At 51.3% G+C, this 14982-nt stretch overlaps 5 protein-coding genes across 5 annotated transcripts; 3 read left to right on the top strand and 2 right to left on the bottom strand.

Annotated features, from left to right (window-relative positions):
- Nucleotides 1–291: 291 nt before the first annotated feature.
- On the bottom strand, nucleotides 292–3479 carry N7515_007704 (uncharacterized protein; the record flags this gene model as incomplete). The annotated part of the gene is made up of 7 exons (XM_056668448.1): nucleotides 292–1201; nucleotides 1263–2443; nucleotides 2502–2810; nucleotides 2857–2916; nucleotides 2968–3049; nucleotides 3103–3258; nucleotides 3307–3479. 7 exons carry the CDS (start codon nucleotides 3477–3479, stop codon nucleotides 292–294), a joined length of 2871 nt encoding a protein of 956 aa, XP_056518278.1.
- A 691-nt stretch (nucleotides 3480–4170) lies between these two features.
- On the top strand, nucleotides 4171–5232 carry N7515_007703 (uncharacterized protein; the record flags this gene model as incomplete). Its single annotated transcript, XM_056668447.1, has 1 exon — nucleotides 4171–5232. The coding sequence occupies one exon, from the start codon at nucleotides 4171–4173 to the stop codon at nucleotides 5230–5232; it is 1062 nt and encodes a 353-aa protein (XP_056518277.1).
- An 861-nt stretch (nucleotides 5233–6093) lies between these two features.
- On the bottom strand, nucleotides 6094–9449 carry N7515_007702 (WD40 repeat domain-containing protein; the record flags this gene model as incomplete). The annotated part of the gene is made up of 4 exons (XM_056668446.1): nucleotides 6094–7630; nucleotides 7686–8522; nucleotides 8577–8848; nucleotides 8907–9449. The coding sequence occupies 4 exons, from the start codon at nucleotides 9447–9449 to the stop codon at nucleotides 6094–6096; spliced, it is 3189 nt and encodes a 1062-aa protein (XP_056518276.1).
- A 1400-nt stretch (nucleotides 9450–10849) lies between these two features.
- Nucleotides 10850–11737, top strand: rrg9 (mitochondrial ribosome assembly protein RRG9; the record flags this gene model as incomplete). Its single annotated transcript, XM_056668445.1, has 1 exon — nucleotides 10850–11737. The coding sequence occupies one exon, from the start codon at nucleotides 10850–10852 to the stop codon at nucleotides 11735–11737; it is 888 nt and encodes a 295-aa protein (XP_056518275.1).
- A 412-nt stretch (nucleotides 11738–12149) lies between these two features.
- On the top strand, nucleotides 12150–14765 carry N7515_007700 (putative intracellular protein transport protein (Sat1); the record flags this gene model as incomplete). The annotated part of the gene is made up of 4 exons (XM_056668444.1): nucleotides 12150–12702; nucleotides 12762–13272; nucleotides 13293–13834; nucleotides 13888–14765. The coding sequence occupies 4 exons, from the start codon at nucleotides 12150–12152 to the stop codon at nucleotides 14763–14765; spliced, it is 2484 nt and encodes an 827-aa protein (XP_056518274.1).
- Between the last annotated feature and the right edge of the window lie 217 nt (nucleotides 14766–14982).

Below are 14982 nucleotides of genomic sequence, written 5' to 3'. Positions count from 1 at the left end.
TTTTGTTTGCCCTAACCATTTCGGATTGGTTCCCCTTGGCTTCTCCAGAGACTAGATCCCATCACGTGTGCACCTCCATCCTGTAGTCACCACTTTTACATATTCGGCCTCGGACTCAGTGGTAATCGTACACAAGCGTCCAACACACCTTCCGGGTGTTGGTACGCCCCGCCCACGAATCAATTGCACCGACTGATAGTTTTTCCTGGCTGTAACAACTTCTCAACACTTTCATGCTGCACCCACGGGGCCACGATGATGGAGCAAAATAAAATCATAGAATTTCAAACTTCAAAGGCTCCTGTACGTTGATGATAGATTGGCCATGCTGGTCAGCGTGCGAGGAGGGCCCTCGCCGAGCTTCGTCTTGGTCATCTCCATCACCCGCATCTCAAGCTGCTCGGCCTCCTCCCACCGGCCCTGCTTCCTGTACGTTGACGCTAGGTTGTCCATACTGGTCAGCGTGTCGGGATGGTCCTCGCCGAACTTCGTCTTGCTCGTCTCCATCACCTGCACCTCGAGCTGCTCGGCCTCCTGCCACCGGCCCTGATTCCAAAACGTCAACGCTAGGTTGGCCATACTGGTCAGCGTGTCGGGATGGTCCTCGCCGAACTTCGTCTTGCGAGTCTCCATCACCTGCACCTCGAGCTGCTCGGCCTCCTCCCACCGGCCCTGGTTCCAAAACGTTGAGGCTAGGTTGGCCATACTGGTCAGCGTGGAAGGATGGTCCTCGCCGAGCTTCGTCTTGCGAGTCTCCATCACCTGCACCTCGAGCTGCTCGGCCTCCTCCCACCGGCCCTGGTTCCAAAACGTTGAGGCTATGTGGCCCATACTGATCAGCGTGTCGGGATGGTCCTGGCCGAGCTTCGTCTTGCGGGTCTCCATCACCTGCACAAAGAGCTGCTCGGCCTCCTCCCACTGTCCTTCATCATAGTGTACCCTTGCCAGTATTGTCCGAATGAAAACATCGCCCATTTCTCTGATGCTAATAGAGTTTGGATCAATATTACCTACATCCGAAAGATGCAGGATAAGATGCCGACGGAACCTGTGGCTGATGATCTTCTTCCGTAATCTGGCAGCAAGCAGCAAGCACAAACCTAGTATACCACGACTGCCAATTCCGATTTTGGTCGCGACGAATTGCTCTCCACTGAACCAGGCTGTGCATTGTGGTACTAGGCCAATCCCCGTGCACCCGCTGTACTAGACTGTAGCGAACCAGGACATCTATGCTATGTCGATATATGAAGTTGTCCCACTTTCCTTCGGATTCCGGAATAAACATTCGGAGCTCAGTGGAATCCTCTTCGCCGAGCTCGTTGACGACCGTAGACATACCTAGACTCGCGAGACGAAACATTTCGTCCTGCACAATATTTCCTTGGAAACAGGCCAAGAAGGTCAAGAGTAGACCAGGCTGCAGGCGGGGATACTGTGTTTCAATTTTCTCCAAAGTAGTATCCCATACCGTCCACACAGTTCTCTCCGCAGAGGATAACCCTCGAAGATGATCCATCTGCAAGAGCTCATCGCGATGCTTCTCATAGTCTTCTAAATACCGCGCGAGGGACAGTTCAGGGGCAACGCTATTGCCGATGTACGCCCCGGCAAGATCAATCGCCAGTGGTAAATATCCAAGCTTCTTCGCCACTTCGTCGCAGCCCTCTTCCACAGACTGTGGGAGCAAGTCGACGTTGTCGGACAGATGGCGCAGAAGGACCATTCTCGCTTCTCGTGGGGACATGTCGCCAACTCGAATTTGTTCGCAGCTTTTCTCGACCAGCTTTTGACTTTGCGCATCGCGGCTGGTGATAATTATTCTTCCTCGGGTTCCCTTTGGCATGATCTTTTTGATACCCCAAGTGAGGTCATCCGCATTGTCGACGATAACCAACCATTCATCATCCACGTCAGTGCGGTTGCGAAGCCATCGAAGTACACCTTGAATGACCCGGTCGTCCACAAGAGCTGTACTCTGCTGATTGTTTGGTTCGTCCGCAACCCCGATTTCTGCGGCGCATCTTCTGAAACTAGATCGGACGGTTTCTTCACGTGTTGCATCAATCCAGAGAATTGGGCTATACCGATCAACACTACATTCGGTAAACTTCAGGGCTAACTGAGATTTACCTGCCCCTTCTAATCCGTGCAGAGTGACAGCAAATGGAACGCTGGCCCTTCCGTGCCGTATTTGAAGCTTTTCTTCCAACTCCTTCCAAAGCTGATCACGCTGAATAAAGGTCTGTACTGTCTCAAGTGGAACGGAATATTGGCGCTTCGTCGGTTGAACCAAAGGTGCCAATACTCTGGCAAGCTTTGAAAGGATGATATTGTAGCTTTCATTTCTTGAATCGAACTTGTTCAGCCCGTAGTGATCGACGGCTAGGCCGATTTTGCTGACCGTGTTCCCCTGATAGGTGGCGGACCTCTCAGAAACGCACTTTTCTCTGTATCAGTATGCTCTGTGACAGTCTGGACATTATTTCAGGTCTACTCACAAACATTTGCCATCGAAAGAACCCTAGTCGGAGAAGGCAAAGCGGTCTCTGCTCATAAAAATTGACCACTTGCAAATCATCTCGTATACTGGAGATGAAGCTTTCGTGTAAATCACTCAACACGACAGAGTCGTATTCCAGATTGGCCAGGATCAATGGATTAGATCCTAGCGGTTGCAAGGCGAGTGCAGCAAGCCGACCCCAAGGGCCAAAGCTCGTACCGCGATGCGGTGTACCTAGAAAAAGAATCGCCCTTGTTTGCTCCACAATATGATTGAACTCGCGCCTGCGTTTGGCTTGAATAAGCGCCTAAAAAATTTAGCTCAGCCCCATGGAAGGAACATCAATCTCCTACCTCTTCGACTACTAGACCTCCGTAGCTATGTCCCACGAAGACCAAGCGTCGGCTCTGCTCCTACGGAGTGATCAGCAAGAAGCCTTGGCTAAGGGAGTTGTCAATACTCACATACTTCGACTGACGGATCTGCCCGTCAATATGTTCAAGAAGATGGGTACCGACGGTCTGGAGCCGTGTATAGACCGCATCCCTCTTCCAATATGTGTCATAGTTATAGAAAAAGATGCGAGCATCTTTGCGGACCTCCGGGGGAGGTCACTGGGAAGAAATTCGCTGACCCAGTTCACGTATTGCTCACTGTTCGGGCGGGTTTCCTCGGTCAGGTGTGCGGTGTTCGTGGAGTTTCTCGCTTGCCACGTCGTATCAGGGTTGGATCCGAGGCCATGGACGAATATGAGACTGTTTATGTCAACAACCTCGAAACTTCCGACTGGCCGTTCTACCTACTCGATCCCACTAGCACGCGCGGGTACGTAGCTCTTCACTGGAACGAGCTCGAATCTCGCCCTTGGAGCTTGATCAGCGATGAGCCGGCTCGGAATTCTTTTGGAGACCCAATAGTAGGTGAATGCGACCGATAGAGCGAAAGTGAGCAGATACAGAGTCGTGGGTTGGTTCATCGCTGATTGGTGGGTTCTGCCGTGTCGGTTCCATGGAAGGTGGATGGAGTCGGAAATTAATAAGCGGATTGTACTAGGTGGATATGACTTCACATATATGGCTTCAAAACCGTGGAGGTGAATAGCTGCTTCACTGCTTGACTACCTAAGGAAAATCCAAGCTACATACGACTGTCATAATCTGAGGGGTTTCCAGCTGTGCATTTCGCAGCTGAACCGCCGGCGCTAGACCAATGATGGTGATGATAACCTCATGTACGGAGTACCCCGTAACCCCATTTAGCTCGCTTTACGGAGTACATACTTGATACTGCCGGCACGCACTAGACCAATTGGTGAAATTGTGAGGCTTTCACTGTGCCAGCCCTGGTAGGTAAATTTCCTAAATTCCCCCTTAACTAGGACTTAACACAATGGATTTTAGGAATAACATTGTTGCAAGTGTTTCAGACCGCCCGACTCCCTCCATGCCCGGTTCAGCTCGCTTTACATACATGCTGCTACCTAGTGGCGGCACTAGACCAATTGAGATTGGTGCCTAAGAGAGAGACCGCTTCGCCCGATTCAAGTTGGGGTTATGTATTGGACCCTTGTGTATTCGATGATCCCAATAACTATATCAATCTTTCCGTGATCTGCAGTTCCGAAATATTACAATCCAGCCCCTGAGGGCCCTGACCACATTAATGCTATGTCTACTTACGCTGGCGCTCCATTCCCTTCATCGTGTGCTCTGAATCGAGAGCTTCTGGGAAATCCTCTTAGCGCGAATGACGATTCTTCGCAACCGCAGACCGGGGCGAAGTCCATACAATACATCCCGGGAAATCCTGCTATTGGCCTTCTCCCCAATGAGGTCTATGATTACCTTTCCAAAGAACTAGCAACCCCGCTTCTGGATGAGTTGTACGCCCAGCTGTGGTTAGTTGCAAGGAAATCTGGACATCATATCGATGCGCTGCATACGCAAAAGGCCAAGGGACGCGCTATCATCCCAAGCGAAGACCCGAGACTCCATCTCATTTGGGACAGGAACAAGATCTACATTAAGCCTGTACCTCTATGTTTGCTAAATCATGAATTCTGGGTACGGTATTTGCAGCCTCTGAAGGGAGCATCGTCGGAAAGTCCTTCGCCTGTTCCCAAAAGCCCCGAGCCAGCCGCTTCGGTGTTTGACAGCGCGATTGCCATAGGGTTTATGCGCTCATACGCATCTCTCGTCAAGAGTCCTCTTGACTTTGCGATCGCGAAGGAGTCTTATCTGATCCCGACTGAGGTTGACTGGGTCGAATGGTCAATCTTTATCAATCACTTTCGCGTTGAAGACGATAGTGTTGCAAAGCGCTACCACTATGGACAGTTGCGTCTCTCGCGATTAAATTGGGTGGTCCGGATCTTCCGTCCAAATAAAACTCGCACCAGATGGTTCTACGAGACTTCCTGCTGGTCCATTGGCGAATTTATGGAGAGAGCAACTTTTCCTCTCGTCTTCCTATTTGCTAGCGTATCTATCGCTCTTTCATCGATGCAAGTTGCGCTCGCTGTTCCGGTGGATCTACTTTGGTCTCACAGTTCAGACGATGAGCTGCAAGAGATGAACAGAGCATTTTGGCTCTTTTCTATTGCCGTGGTACTTCTATGGCTGGTAACATGGGTTCTCCTCCTCGGTATTCCCGTTGTTGCGTTGTGTTCGCAAGTTTTCTGGGGATTTAGAAATCGAGAGAAACCAGCAAGAGATACTTCTACTGTCTAAATCGAAGGAGCTTGGAGAATCCTGGCATACATGGTAAAACTCCGTACCTTCAACGCTTTCAAGATATGAGAACCTTCTCCGCAGGGGCATCTGTCTGATTCCACTTCGTTGATCTTATACAAGTGTCTCAACGCAATGCGCATTGACCACATCTCTATCACGATTGAGAACCGTGGTTCCGACAGGTCTTTGTATATTTCTAAGACCTTCTTATCAGGTCTTTTTTGCAGGCGTTTTGTGGGCCAATCATCCAACTAGCCGCGGCGAAAAGGGTCCGTGAACGGACCCAGCACAGCTGGAGGATGGAAAGAGGGCTGTCGAAACCACGGTCTTCGAATAAACAATATTGTGGGGCAAAGTGCCCCTTCGGGTGTGGGCTGAGCGTGGACTGAGTGCTCAATAGATGCCTCTGGACAATCTAATCAGTGGGCCGGAGCAGCGAAAGTAAAGGCCATGTTTACGGTGAAGTCGGGACTAGGAAACCGAGTTTATTCGTGCTTGCTTTGAAGAGAATGTAGAATGTAAGGAGACAGATTGAATGTCGTGATAGTGACAAGGCACAGCTAAAAAGGGTAAATATGGGTATCATCAGAAGTGAAATGATCTCTTAACAGATCAGCGAGGGGAAATGAAGATAGAAATAGAAAAGAAAGATCGCCCAGGCCACTAAAAACCAGTAGATGATGCAAAGGTGCCGAGAGATAAAGAGGGAAAATCAAGAGAATGCAATGAGCCAAAGGCCGCTAGATAGAAAGTGAAATGGTCATAGAAAAGGCTATGAAAGTGCCATAGCGTCTCCATGTAAAGTAAAACACCAAAGATGCATTGTTTCTCCCAAGCAGAGCGATAGAGAAGATGTGTTCATGCTTCACGTTTCGCATCACAGGAGCGACTCCGCGAAGTCTGGCGCATCCCATTTTGCCGCAACGACGGGGTAGAGGGCATGCGGCGGGGGATATGAGGCGACTTGGGCGTGGCACAACTTGGGTCCCGCTCCCGCTCCATGTCCTTGCCACTGCTATCCGTCTCCGTCTCGGCACTTTCGTCGCTGCTCTGTCCGCGACCAGCCACGATGCGGAGCGTGAGACTGAGCTCTCGCTCGAGTTCTTTTTGCGATTGGAGGGGCTGGCTTGAGCCATTTAGCTTCTTGCGGTAGGCTCGGAGAGTGCGGCATAGCTGTTCGGTGGAACTGTCCAGGCTTCCGAATTCGCTGCGTGGTGTTGTTTTGCTGCGGTTGCGGAAGTCGTGGGAGGTGCGGCGGTTGTTTGTGCGTGCGCTATTGTGCTGTCTTGGCGTTGGAGTCTTTGATTTGGGGCTCACTGGGGATGGGGAGCGGCGTCTTCGGTCTTGGGGTGTGCTTATGGTTGGGGAGATGCGGGTTGAAGGAGGTGAGGTTGTTTCGGAAACGGAGTGGTTTTTCAGCGAAGATGGGGCTAGTGAAAGACGTGACATCTTGCGGAGTAGGACTGGGGAGTGCTCGCGCATGGGTGTTGGGGTCGTAGGATTGGGACTATCCGGACGTTGGAACCCGGCAAGTTCGCTGCGAGAGAGGACTTTTCGGAGTGGCGGTCTCGCCGCGGCGTTTTCCTTCGCAGGAGTGTCATCATCATCTCGTCCGATGAGGTCTGAGGAGATCTGTTGCTGGATAGACAGGTCCCAGATCATCAGGATACCATCCATACCGGCGCTAACCACAGTGCGTTTGGGCTGGGATCCCTCGGAGGTATCGCGTTCCTCCAGGAGCAACACAGCAGTCACGCCTTCTGTATGACCGAACTCGCCAGTGAGAAGCTGATCTCTCTCAAGGTCGTAGACACGAACAGACTTGTCTGTGCTTGAAACACCGACGAGAATCTTCGGAGTCTGACCCAGAATCTCAGATGCAACTGTCAAGGAGCCCATAATTACAGCATCAGTGGTCTCCGAATCAGATGCCTTGAAGCTGTGAAGAAGACGCCCAGTGGGGATATCAAACTTCGAGATGTAACGGTCCATGGTGGAAAGATATAGCGTGTCCGAGTCATCTGGACAGAGCGTCATCGACACGGGCGAAGCCTTCTGGGTGATAACCCGTGAGATCAGGTAGGCAACAGATGTACCACTATCCACCTCGCGTGTCGCCCGCTCCCTTATGAGCACGGTGCGGTCCGCAGAGCAAGAAAGCAGTTTCTCGCCATCATTGACGAACATCAACTGTCCAACAGCACCAACGTGGTCATCCATGGTCTGGATCAATTGCAATTCGGAGTCTCGTTTCTCGAAGAGTTGCACCATCCGATCACGCCCACAACTAGCTATCAACCAGGACTCGTCCATTTTCTGAATGACCACATCTGTAATCTCTCCGCCATGCGCGCGGGCTTGTTTGAGACAAGTCCAGTCGGAGTTTGAAAAGATTCTGGATCCAAGAGGTCAGCAAAAGTGCCTGGTCTGGATCTCAAGATTGCACCTACCGCAATACGCCGAACTTGTCACCCGAGACAAACCAGCCTGCACCCTCCGCAGTTTTCAAAACTTTGAGTTCATTCGCCGTGTCATCATCGCCTCCCGGGTATTGTTCGAGATCGATGTTCTTCGAACCTCGACACTTCCCTTGCGCATCCCAGAAGTTTACAGAGCCATTGCGGGACCAGGTAAAGAAGTCCGCGGACAGTTCGTTGGGAACGTCCATTCGGCAGATGCCGAGAACTGGGTCCCGATGAGCCAGCATTGAAGCTTCACACTCCTCTTGCTCACCATCTTCGCGTAAAGCGTCCATCTGATAGACATGAATCGCGCGAGTGGAGTCAACGGTGATCAGATGCGTACTGAGAGATCCCATGCAAGTGATTGCCGGCGCCTTGCACTTCTTGTCAGCTGCTCCCTTCTCCAAGCGTGCAGGAGACATCGGCCTGGAGCTAGCTGATCGTAGAACGTCAAACGAGACCCGCTGCATTTGCCTTCCGCGACCACCTAGCCAGACGGACTCCTTGTCGAAATCCACGGCTAATGATGTAATGCTGAATCCGACTTGCTTGACTATTATCATCTTCTGGGTCCCTTCACGATCATCAAGATAGCAAATTGAGCCTGAATCTGTGCCGATCACGGCTTCATGAGAGGAAATACTGCTCACACAGGTAAAGGAATTGTCGCCTAGTGCACCTAGAAGACAATTCCTGCCAGATAGTGCTTTCGGGGCTGGATTAGGCGATGGCCCGACTCCATCAACATTCAGACGGGTCTTCGTTGGTGAAACCGGCCGTTCTACAGTAGGAAGACGCCAGACCTTGACATGTCGCAGACCAGTCCTAAACAACAGCGTTAGTCGGGTTGTTGATTTCGGTCATTTGGATCCAACGTACGTCACCAAGCTTTGGCCAACCCAGCACATATCCTTGATAGATGCGGTGCATTTGTTCACAGAGTGTAGCTTGGCTGACCCATTTTTGAGGTTCACTGTCCAGATGAAGAGAAATCCATCGTTCGGGCTGCCGAGTGATGCCAGATACTGTGAGTCGGGGCTAAAGGCCAAGCTGCGAACGCCAATCGTATGCTCGTTCAATATGGACAAGGGTACATCCGGTAAAGCATCTTTTGCTGTCGAAAATATCAAAACTCGAGGGTTGTAGCCGGTCTTGATATTGTCAGCTACTGTTGAGGGCCATGGGTTCATCTCAATGTCCCCCACTTACTTCTCCCACTGCAAGGAATCTTCCATTAGGGCTGATTGAAACACTCATCACTGCCTTGATTCTTTCTCTTGAGGACCATGCGCGGGGACTACCGGGGTCACCAGATTCGCTTGACGGAGAACCATTGGCGAAATTGAAGTGCGGATTCGATCGGATATGAGACAGAGATCGTGATCTGGGGTCTGGGGTGGTCGGAGGGGTCGATTGGTTGTAAAAGGAAGTTGGTGGGTTGACACTGGTCGCAGAAGGCCGAGCACGGAAGAAACGCTGTGTAATATTGTCATTCTCATCTAGTTCTGCGAGCACCGCTGCTGACCCAGCACATAGCGCAAAGCTCTTGCTCTGGTCATGACTCGAGAAGCCGTTGGGTGTTGTTGTGGTCGTGCCGATAACGGTTTGGAGAGATAAGGAGGATTGGTGGGATGTCTTGCTGGCAGATCGTGTGCCCGGTCGAAGAATTGGAGAGTTCGAAGGTGTGATTTTCAAGGATGCGCCGGGCCCAGCAAGCTTGCTTTTCGCGCCGAGAGGGGTGGTAGAAGTCATATTCACGGCGAGGACGGAGGCGGTGATCGTTGCTTCAGGGTGCTCTAAGAGCGCGACGTGTTTGCATTTAAAGGCTAGTCCATTAGAAGCTGTCCGTTGGTGCCAGTCAAATTGCAATAGGTTGGAGAACTTGTAACGAGAGTGTTCAGGAGAGGGTCGTGTGGGAGGATGGTAAAATTAGTGGGGGCAAGCTAAACTGAAGCTCTGATCAGCCAAGTCCTATCGCTATTCACAACAAACTTTGAACTTACCTGGAGCTTCAAAAGAGAGTGAGTGTGTTGGCGACCGACTCCGATGTCAATTGGAAAGAGAAAGAGGGTACAAAACACAAAGCTCATTCCGCGCTAAGCAGATCATTCCAGCCGATCGGAATTTGAACCTTTGAAGTGCTGCCCCCCTTGGCTCCATAGAGGAGATGTCCTTCAACTGGTTTGATTGGCCATATGCCCGGTCTCTTTGTGTTTGACTATCTGACAATCTGACAGTTTGACAGTTTGATCGATTTCACTTGCTGTACTCTGTAAGCTTCGGATCTCTGTGTTGGATCTGCGAGATGAACGGTGGGTCGTGTACGCTCAGGTCGCCGCACTAAGACCGGCTCAAGGTGAGCTCTTACAAGGATTGTTTGGATAGTTATATGGTGTAGTACTGTAGATAATGCCCGAGCAGATAATAGAGGGAGGTTGAGAAATTGACTTTCAAGACATTCAGGGTCATACAGAGCCTCGACTTAGTTGCACGTGCTTCGGATACCTCCCCAGTGCCCTAATTTCAGACTGCACTCGTGACCTGGCTGCCTTCTGTTAATGTGACCAGTCTATTCTGAGGTTGTGATACATCACACATATGGTATCATCATCGCTTCTATGTACAATTTGCATATTGGGCGTCTAAGATCACAGAGCGATATGCTGGGCTCAGGAATGCCACCTTCTCTGCGCATCTCGGTCTGGATAGCAGGCAGTACATGTTTTCAGATTGGAAGAAGCAACTGGTTCTTTTCTCTACAAAGTACAAGCAGCTTGCTCATACGTCTAAATCTGTTTCTGAGTGGGAAAGAGTCCCTTACTGTGTAGATAGAGGAGGCTGACAGCCTGACTCGCAACACCTCTGTTTCGTGAGTCTATCAGCTGGCCATTACTTGGCAATATCGAAGTGTTTGAAGACATAAACGCTTTTAAATGTCTATCGCCTTGATATCAAAATAGTCCATCTTCATTGAAGTAGGTCGGAGGAGTTCTGATACTGACGCCTGATATATCAGGCCACCATCAGTCCTGCCCCGGTTCTTCTTATCGCCACCAAATATTTTCCCTTCACTCAACCTCCAGCTCTCACATCTACCCATTACCAAATCTGTTTTGCGTGGAAATCCCCTTCCGCCTATATCTGAAGTCAACATGCCCACTGCATGCGCTGCATCCTCGAGGCTGGCTCTCCCTGCCGTTCTGCGCAATGTCTTCCGCTCTCAGTTCGCCGGCAAGCTGGGCGCCTCCCCGATGATTACTTACCGTCATTCTCCTGCCTCTGGTCCTCTCATTTCTTCGGGATCTCAACTCAAACGAACCTTCGCGTCAATGCCTCACTTGCGTGATCTCCAGAATATTCAAGCAGATAACGCGGTCCCTGGACACTCCGCTTCTATCGACCCTACCGATGCCACCGAGCCATCTAAACACGCATCAACGAGGGTCAAAATGGATAAGCCAAGGGCCGAGAAAAGTGGATGGAGTTCACATAAGCGCCAACCGAACCGCCGTCGAGAGGACTCAGAAAGGACTGGAAGATCCGATAGAGAACGCAGGCTTTTTCGCAACGAGTCACGAAGGGAAGCAAAGAAAGATCCTCTTCGCAAGGCTGAGCTAGACAAAATCAACCAAGCAAAAGAGGATGCGGCAAGGAGCGGCAACACCAGGCCCGAGACCTGGAAAGTGCAAAAAGAGGCTTTGAAAGAGAAGTTCCCCACCGGTTGGAGTCCAATCAAAAAGCTTTCACCCGATGCGCTCGACGGAATTCGTACTCTTCATGCGAAAGCTCCAGAGAAGTTCACAACCCCTGTTCTTGCTGAAGAGTTTGGGGTTTCCCCGGAAGCTATCCGTCGGATCTTGAAAAGCAAATGGCGCCCATCGGAAGACGAGATGGAGCATCGGCGCAAGCGATGGGAGACGCGACACGACCGAATCTGGGGTCGCATGGCTGAACTTGGTCTTCGGCCCTCGACTGACCGCACACGACCTGTTTCGGATTACCATGTGCTTTACGAAGACAATAATCGTGAGCGGAGATAGTTGGTCGTCTCTGTAATATAGCTATGGTCTCAATGTGGGCCCCTGTACAATATTTCATTAATCCTTAATATCTTGGTGAATCACAGTAAATAAACAAGACAGACACTTTTATTTGCCCTAGAACGTACGATGTGAGGAAGAAGGTGGGTATCATATGTCATTCGTTCCGTAGTTCGGGGTGGAGCTTGGAGCAACGGAGCAACGCCCTTGGAGAGCTCGGGAGGATATCTCCGTCAACTCTACGAACTCGGCCACCCACCTCAACTTTACGTGTTCATTGGGGTTGACAGAATGCTCCTATTGGCACACCTCACCAATAGCTTCGACCTGACCACAACTCCCCGCGTCGACAACTCCTCCGAGGCCTCAGGAAACCCCCTCGGCCTGCAGTCCACATGCTGACACGACCGCCATGTCATCCAACATCCAGGTCTTTGTGAAATGGAAGGATCAAACTATATTTGCGGGGGAGGATGTGGAATGCACCATCACGTTCAAGAACGTGGCTGAGGTTAGTGCCGACGGCAACAATAAAGGCGAAGGAGGTCAACATTCACGAAGGCTCTCTCGAATCGCGAACCATTCCCCCACGCCAAACCCGAACTCGGACAGTTTTTTTGGGTTCAAATCCTCCCAGGCCCTCTTCTCCGGTCGGCGGTCATTTTCCATCAGTTCCCAACGGAAGCCGTCTCACCGGACAGCCTCGTCTCTGAGCACTCCGTTGACCGGCTCACATAGCTTTCCCCCGAACAGTGGCCCCTCTACACCCCGAGCATGGCAGCCAGGTCATGGCCACAAACGATCTGTTTCAATCCTCTCCATTGATAGCGAAGGCCAACCCGACCCGACACCTTCCCCGCACCACCACTATAACCGACCTCAACCGGCCAGGGGCCATGGGCGCTCGGCGAGTCTTCAGGTCCTGCCACGGAGGAACGATAGCTATGAGGATTATAATAAGAAAGGTACATTGGTCATCGCAAATAGGCATCGAGGACTACTAGTCTAACAGATTTTCCATCAGCGAGAACCCCCACTCATGCTTTTCCTTTCCCATTGACGGAGGCTCCTAGCGAGCATCCCAATGGCAACCTGAGAGTTGATACTTCACATCTCGGGCGAGCCAGCCGCCGTGGATCCCTAGCTACTAGCCCAATAGGACCAGTGCAGCCAATGCGCGCACCTCCCCGACGGTCCCAACCGCCTCCCCTGGATTTCAAGTTTCCGGCCGCGCCTCCAGCCGAATCGACTGACAGCAGCACAGCGCGCACTCCCTCACCAAAGTCGGCAACAACCACCGGTACATCATCGACCGGTAGATTGACCGTTCGAGATGCTCAGGGCCAGACTGGACCGGCACATCAGCAATTGACTCGGATCATATCAGCAACAAGCGGGAATGGGAGCAGCCGGAGCAGTGGTGAATTCTACTCGGTCAGCGACCACTCCACCGAGACTCTCGGCTCTGAATACACGAATTACTCGGTCCAGGGTGCGCGACCTCCCCTCCCATGCGCCATGCGCGGCATCACTCCGTAGTTACATCTCCTTCCAGGACCGTCAACAGCCAGGCGCTGCTGATGGGCTATGCGCAAGTCAGCGCATCATTCACCGTTGATGGCTCTTTAGTGAACCAGTCAGTTTTCGAGGAGGTCAAGCGGAAGGGAGTTGTTGGTGGCCCAGCGGGTCCCGGCGGACTTCCTGGTCGCCCAACGCCGACTGAGCAACCACGTAAAACTGGTGGGTTCTGGGGCGCCTTGAAATGGAACGCTATTGAGGAGTCTATCAGTGGTCTTCTTTCGAATAACGAGTTGGATGGGCTACGCGAGATGCGCGGTGTAACATCATCGAGATCCATTCCGCTGCTGTCTACCTCGCAATCGCTACTTTTTGTCGACCTTCGACTGGCACCAGGGGAGGAACAGTCATATTCCTTCTCATTTTCCCTCCCTAAGGGGCTCCCGGCGAGTCACAAAGGAAAAGCAATCAAAATCTCTTATAATCTGGTCATTGGAACTCAGCGTCCCAGTGGGCCAAAAGACCCTCAAAAGGTTAACCGCATCAACATACCCTTCCGTGTTTTTAGTGGCGTGAATGGTACGTGAATTTGCTCCCCTTCTATTCTGTCTCGGGTCCTAACATCCATATAGAAAAGGGAGAAGTTCTTGGGCATGACTTGATGTCGCCTTATGTACTCCTACGGGACGAAGCAAAGGTGCAGAAGATCGGGCCAGTGACGCCTGTGACTACGAAAAACCAAAGTGTCAGCAAGACACATCACTCTGCAGCAGACTTCCTTGGCTATGTAGATGAGATTCTGGAGCAACGTGCACGTTCCAATACGCTTTTCCCGCCTGGCGCCCTCCCTTCGAGACGACCTAGTGTCGACGGATTACCGCAGATGCTCACCTGCAAGGATGTCATCGACTTCGCTATTCTCCGCAGTAACCAGGCGATTAACTCTCGTCGCAGTCCCAATCGCTTTGAGATTGCCCGCGACGGTGAACGCATCGCGGTGGTATCCCTGAATCGACCGATTCACCGTCTCGGAGAGACCATCATCGCCACAATGGATTTTGAGCATGCTACCATTCCTTGCTTTGCAGTCCGCGCCTCACTCGAAACCTCGGAGAAAGTCAACCCGACACTGGCCATACGGTCCAGTGCTAGTATCCACCGTACCACACGACGCATTCACGCTTCCTTGTTCGAGAACACACTCCATTCCACTCGCGTGGTCTTCAGTCCTGCAATTCCTATCACCGCCACGCCTACGATCGTGACTAGCGGCGTGACTCTGGACTGGGAACTGCGATTCGAGTTCGTCACTTCCAGTATTCGAGGCGATCGGGCCCCACCATCTGGAACTCGCTTGCTAGAGACTATATCATCTGATGATCGTAACCAAGTGTTGTCTGCCCTGGAGTATTTGAACTGTGAATCGTTCGAGATTTCTATTCCGTTAACAGTGTATGGAGAGACTGTCCGAGAACGATTACCCGAGGAGAATGAGGGTTACTCGATCTAGAGCATGCCTGCAGTGCAGGTTGATTTTGTTCGACATATTCCCCGGATTAATTCATATAAGCCAGGCTTTGACTGTGTATAATTGTTGAATTCATTGAAAGAACATGTAAAGTGTAGATAATGTACTGTGTACTGTGTACTGTGAGAGTCCATTGATACTTCTGACGTAGAGTTGGTCACTGGGGCAACGCGGCCAGTCGAAGATCGGATCTCACTTT

The sequence above is a fragment of the Penicillium bovifimosum genome (genome assembly GCF_028826915.1).
Source record: "Penicillium bovifimosum strain IBT 22155 chromosome Unknown utg000006l_segment0_segment0, whole genome shotgun sequence".
Classification (NCBI taxonomy): domain Eukaryota; kingdom Fungi; phylum Ascomycota; class Eurotiomycetes; order Eurotiales; family Aspergillaceae; genus Penicillium; species Penicillium bovifimosum.
The sequence above is the reverse complement of the archived record's forward strand: the minus strand, read 5'-3'. Positions and strand labels throughout refer to the sequence as shown.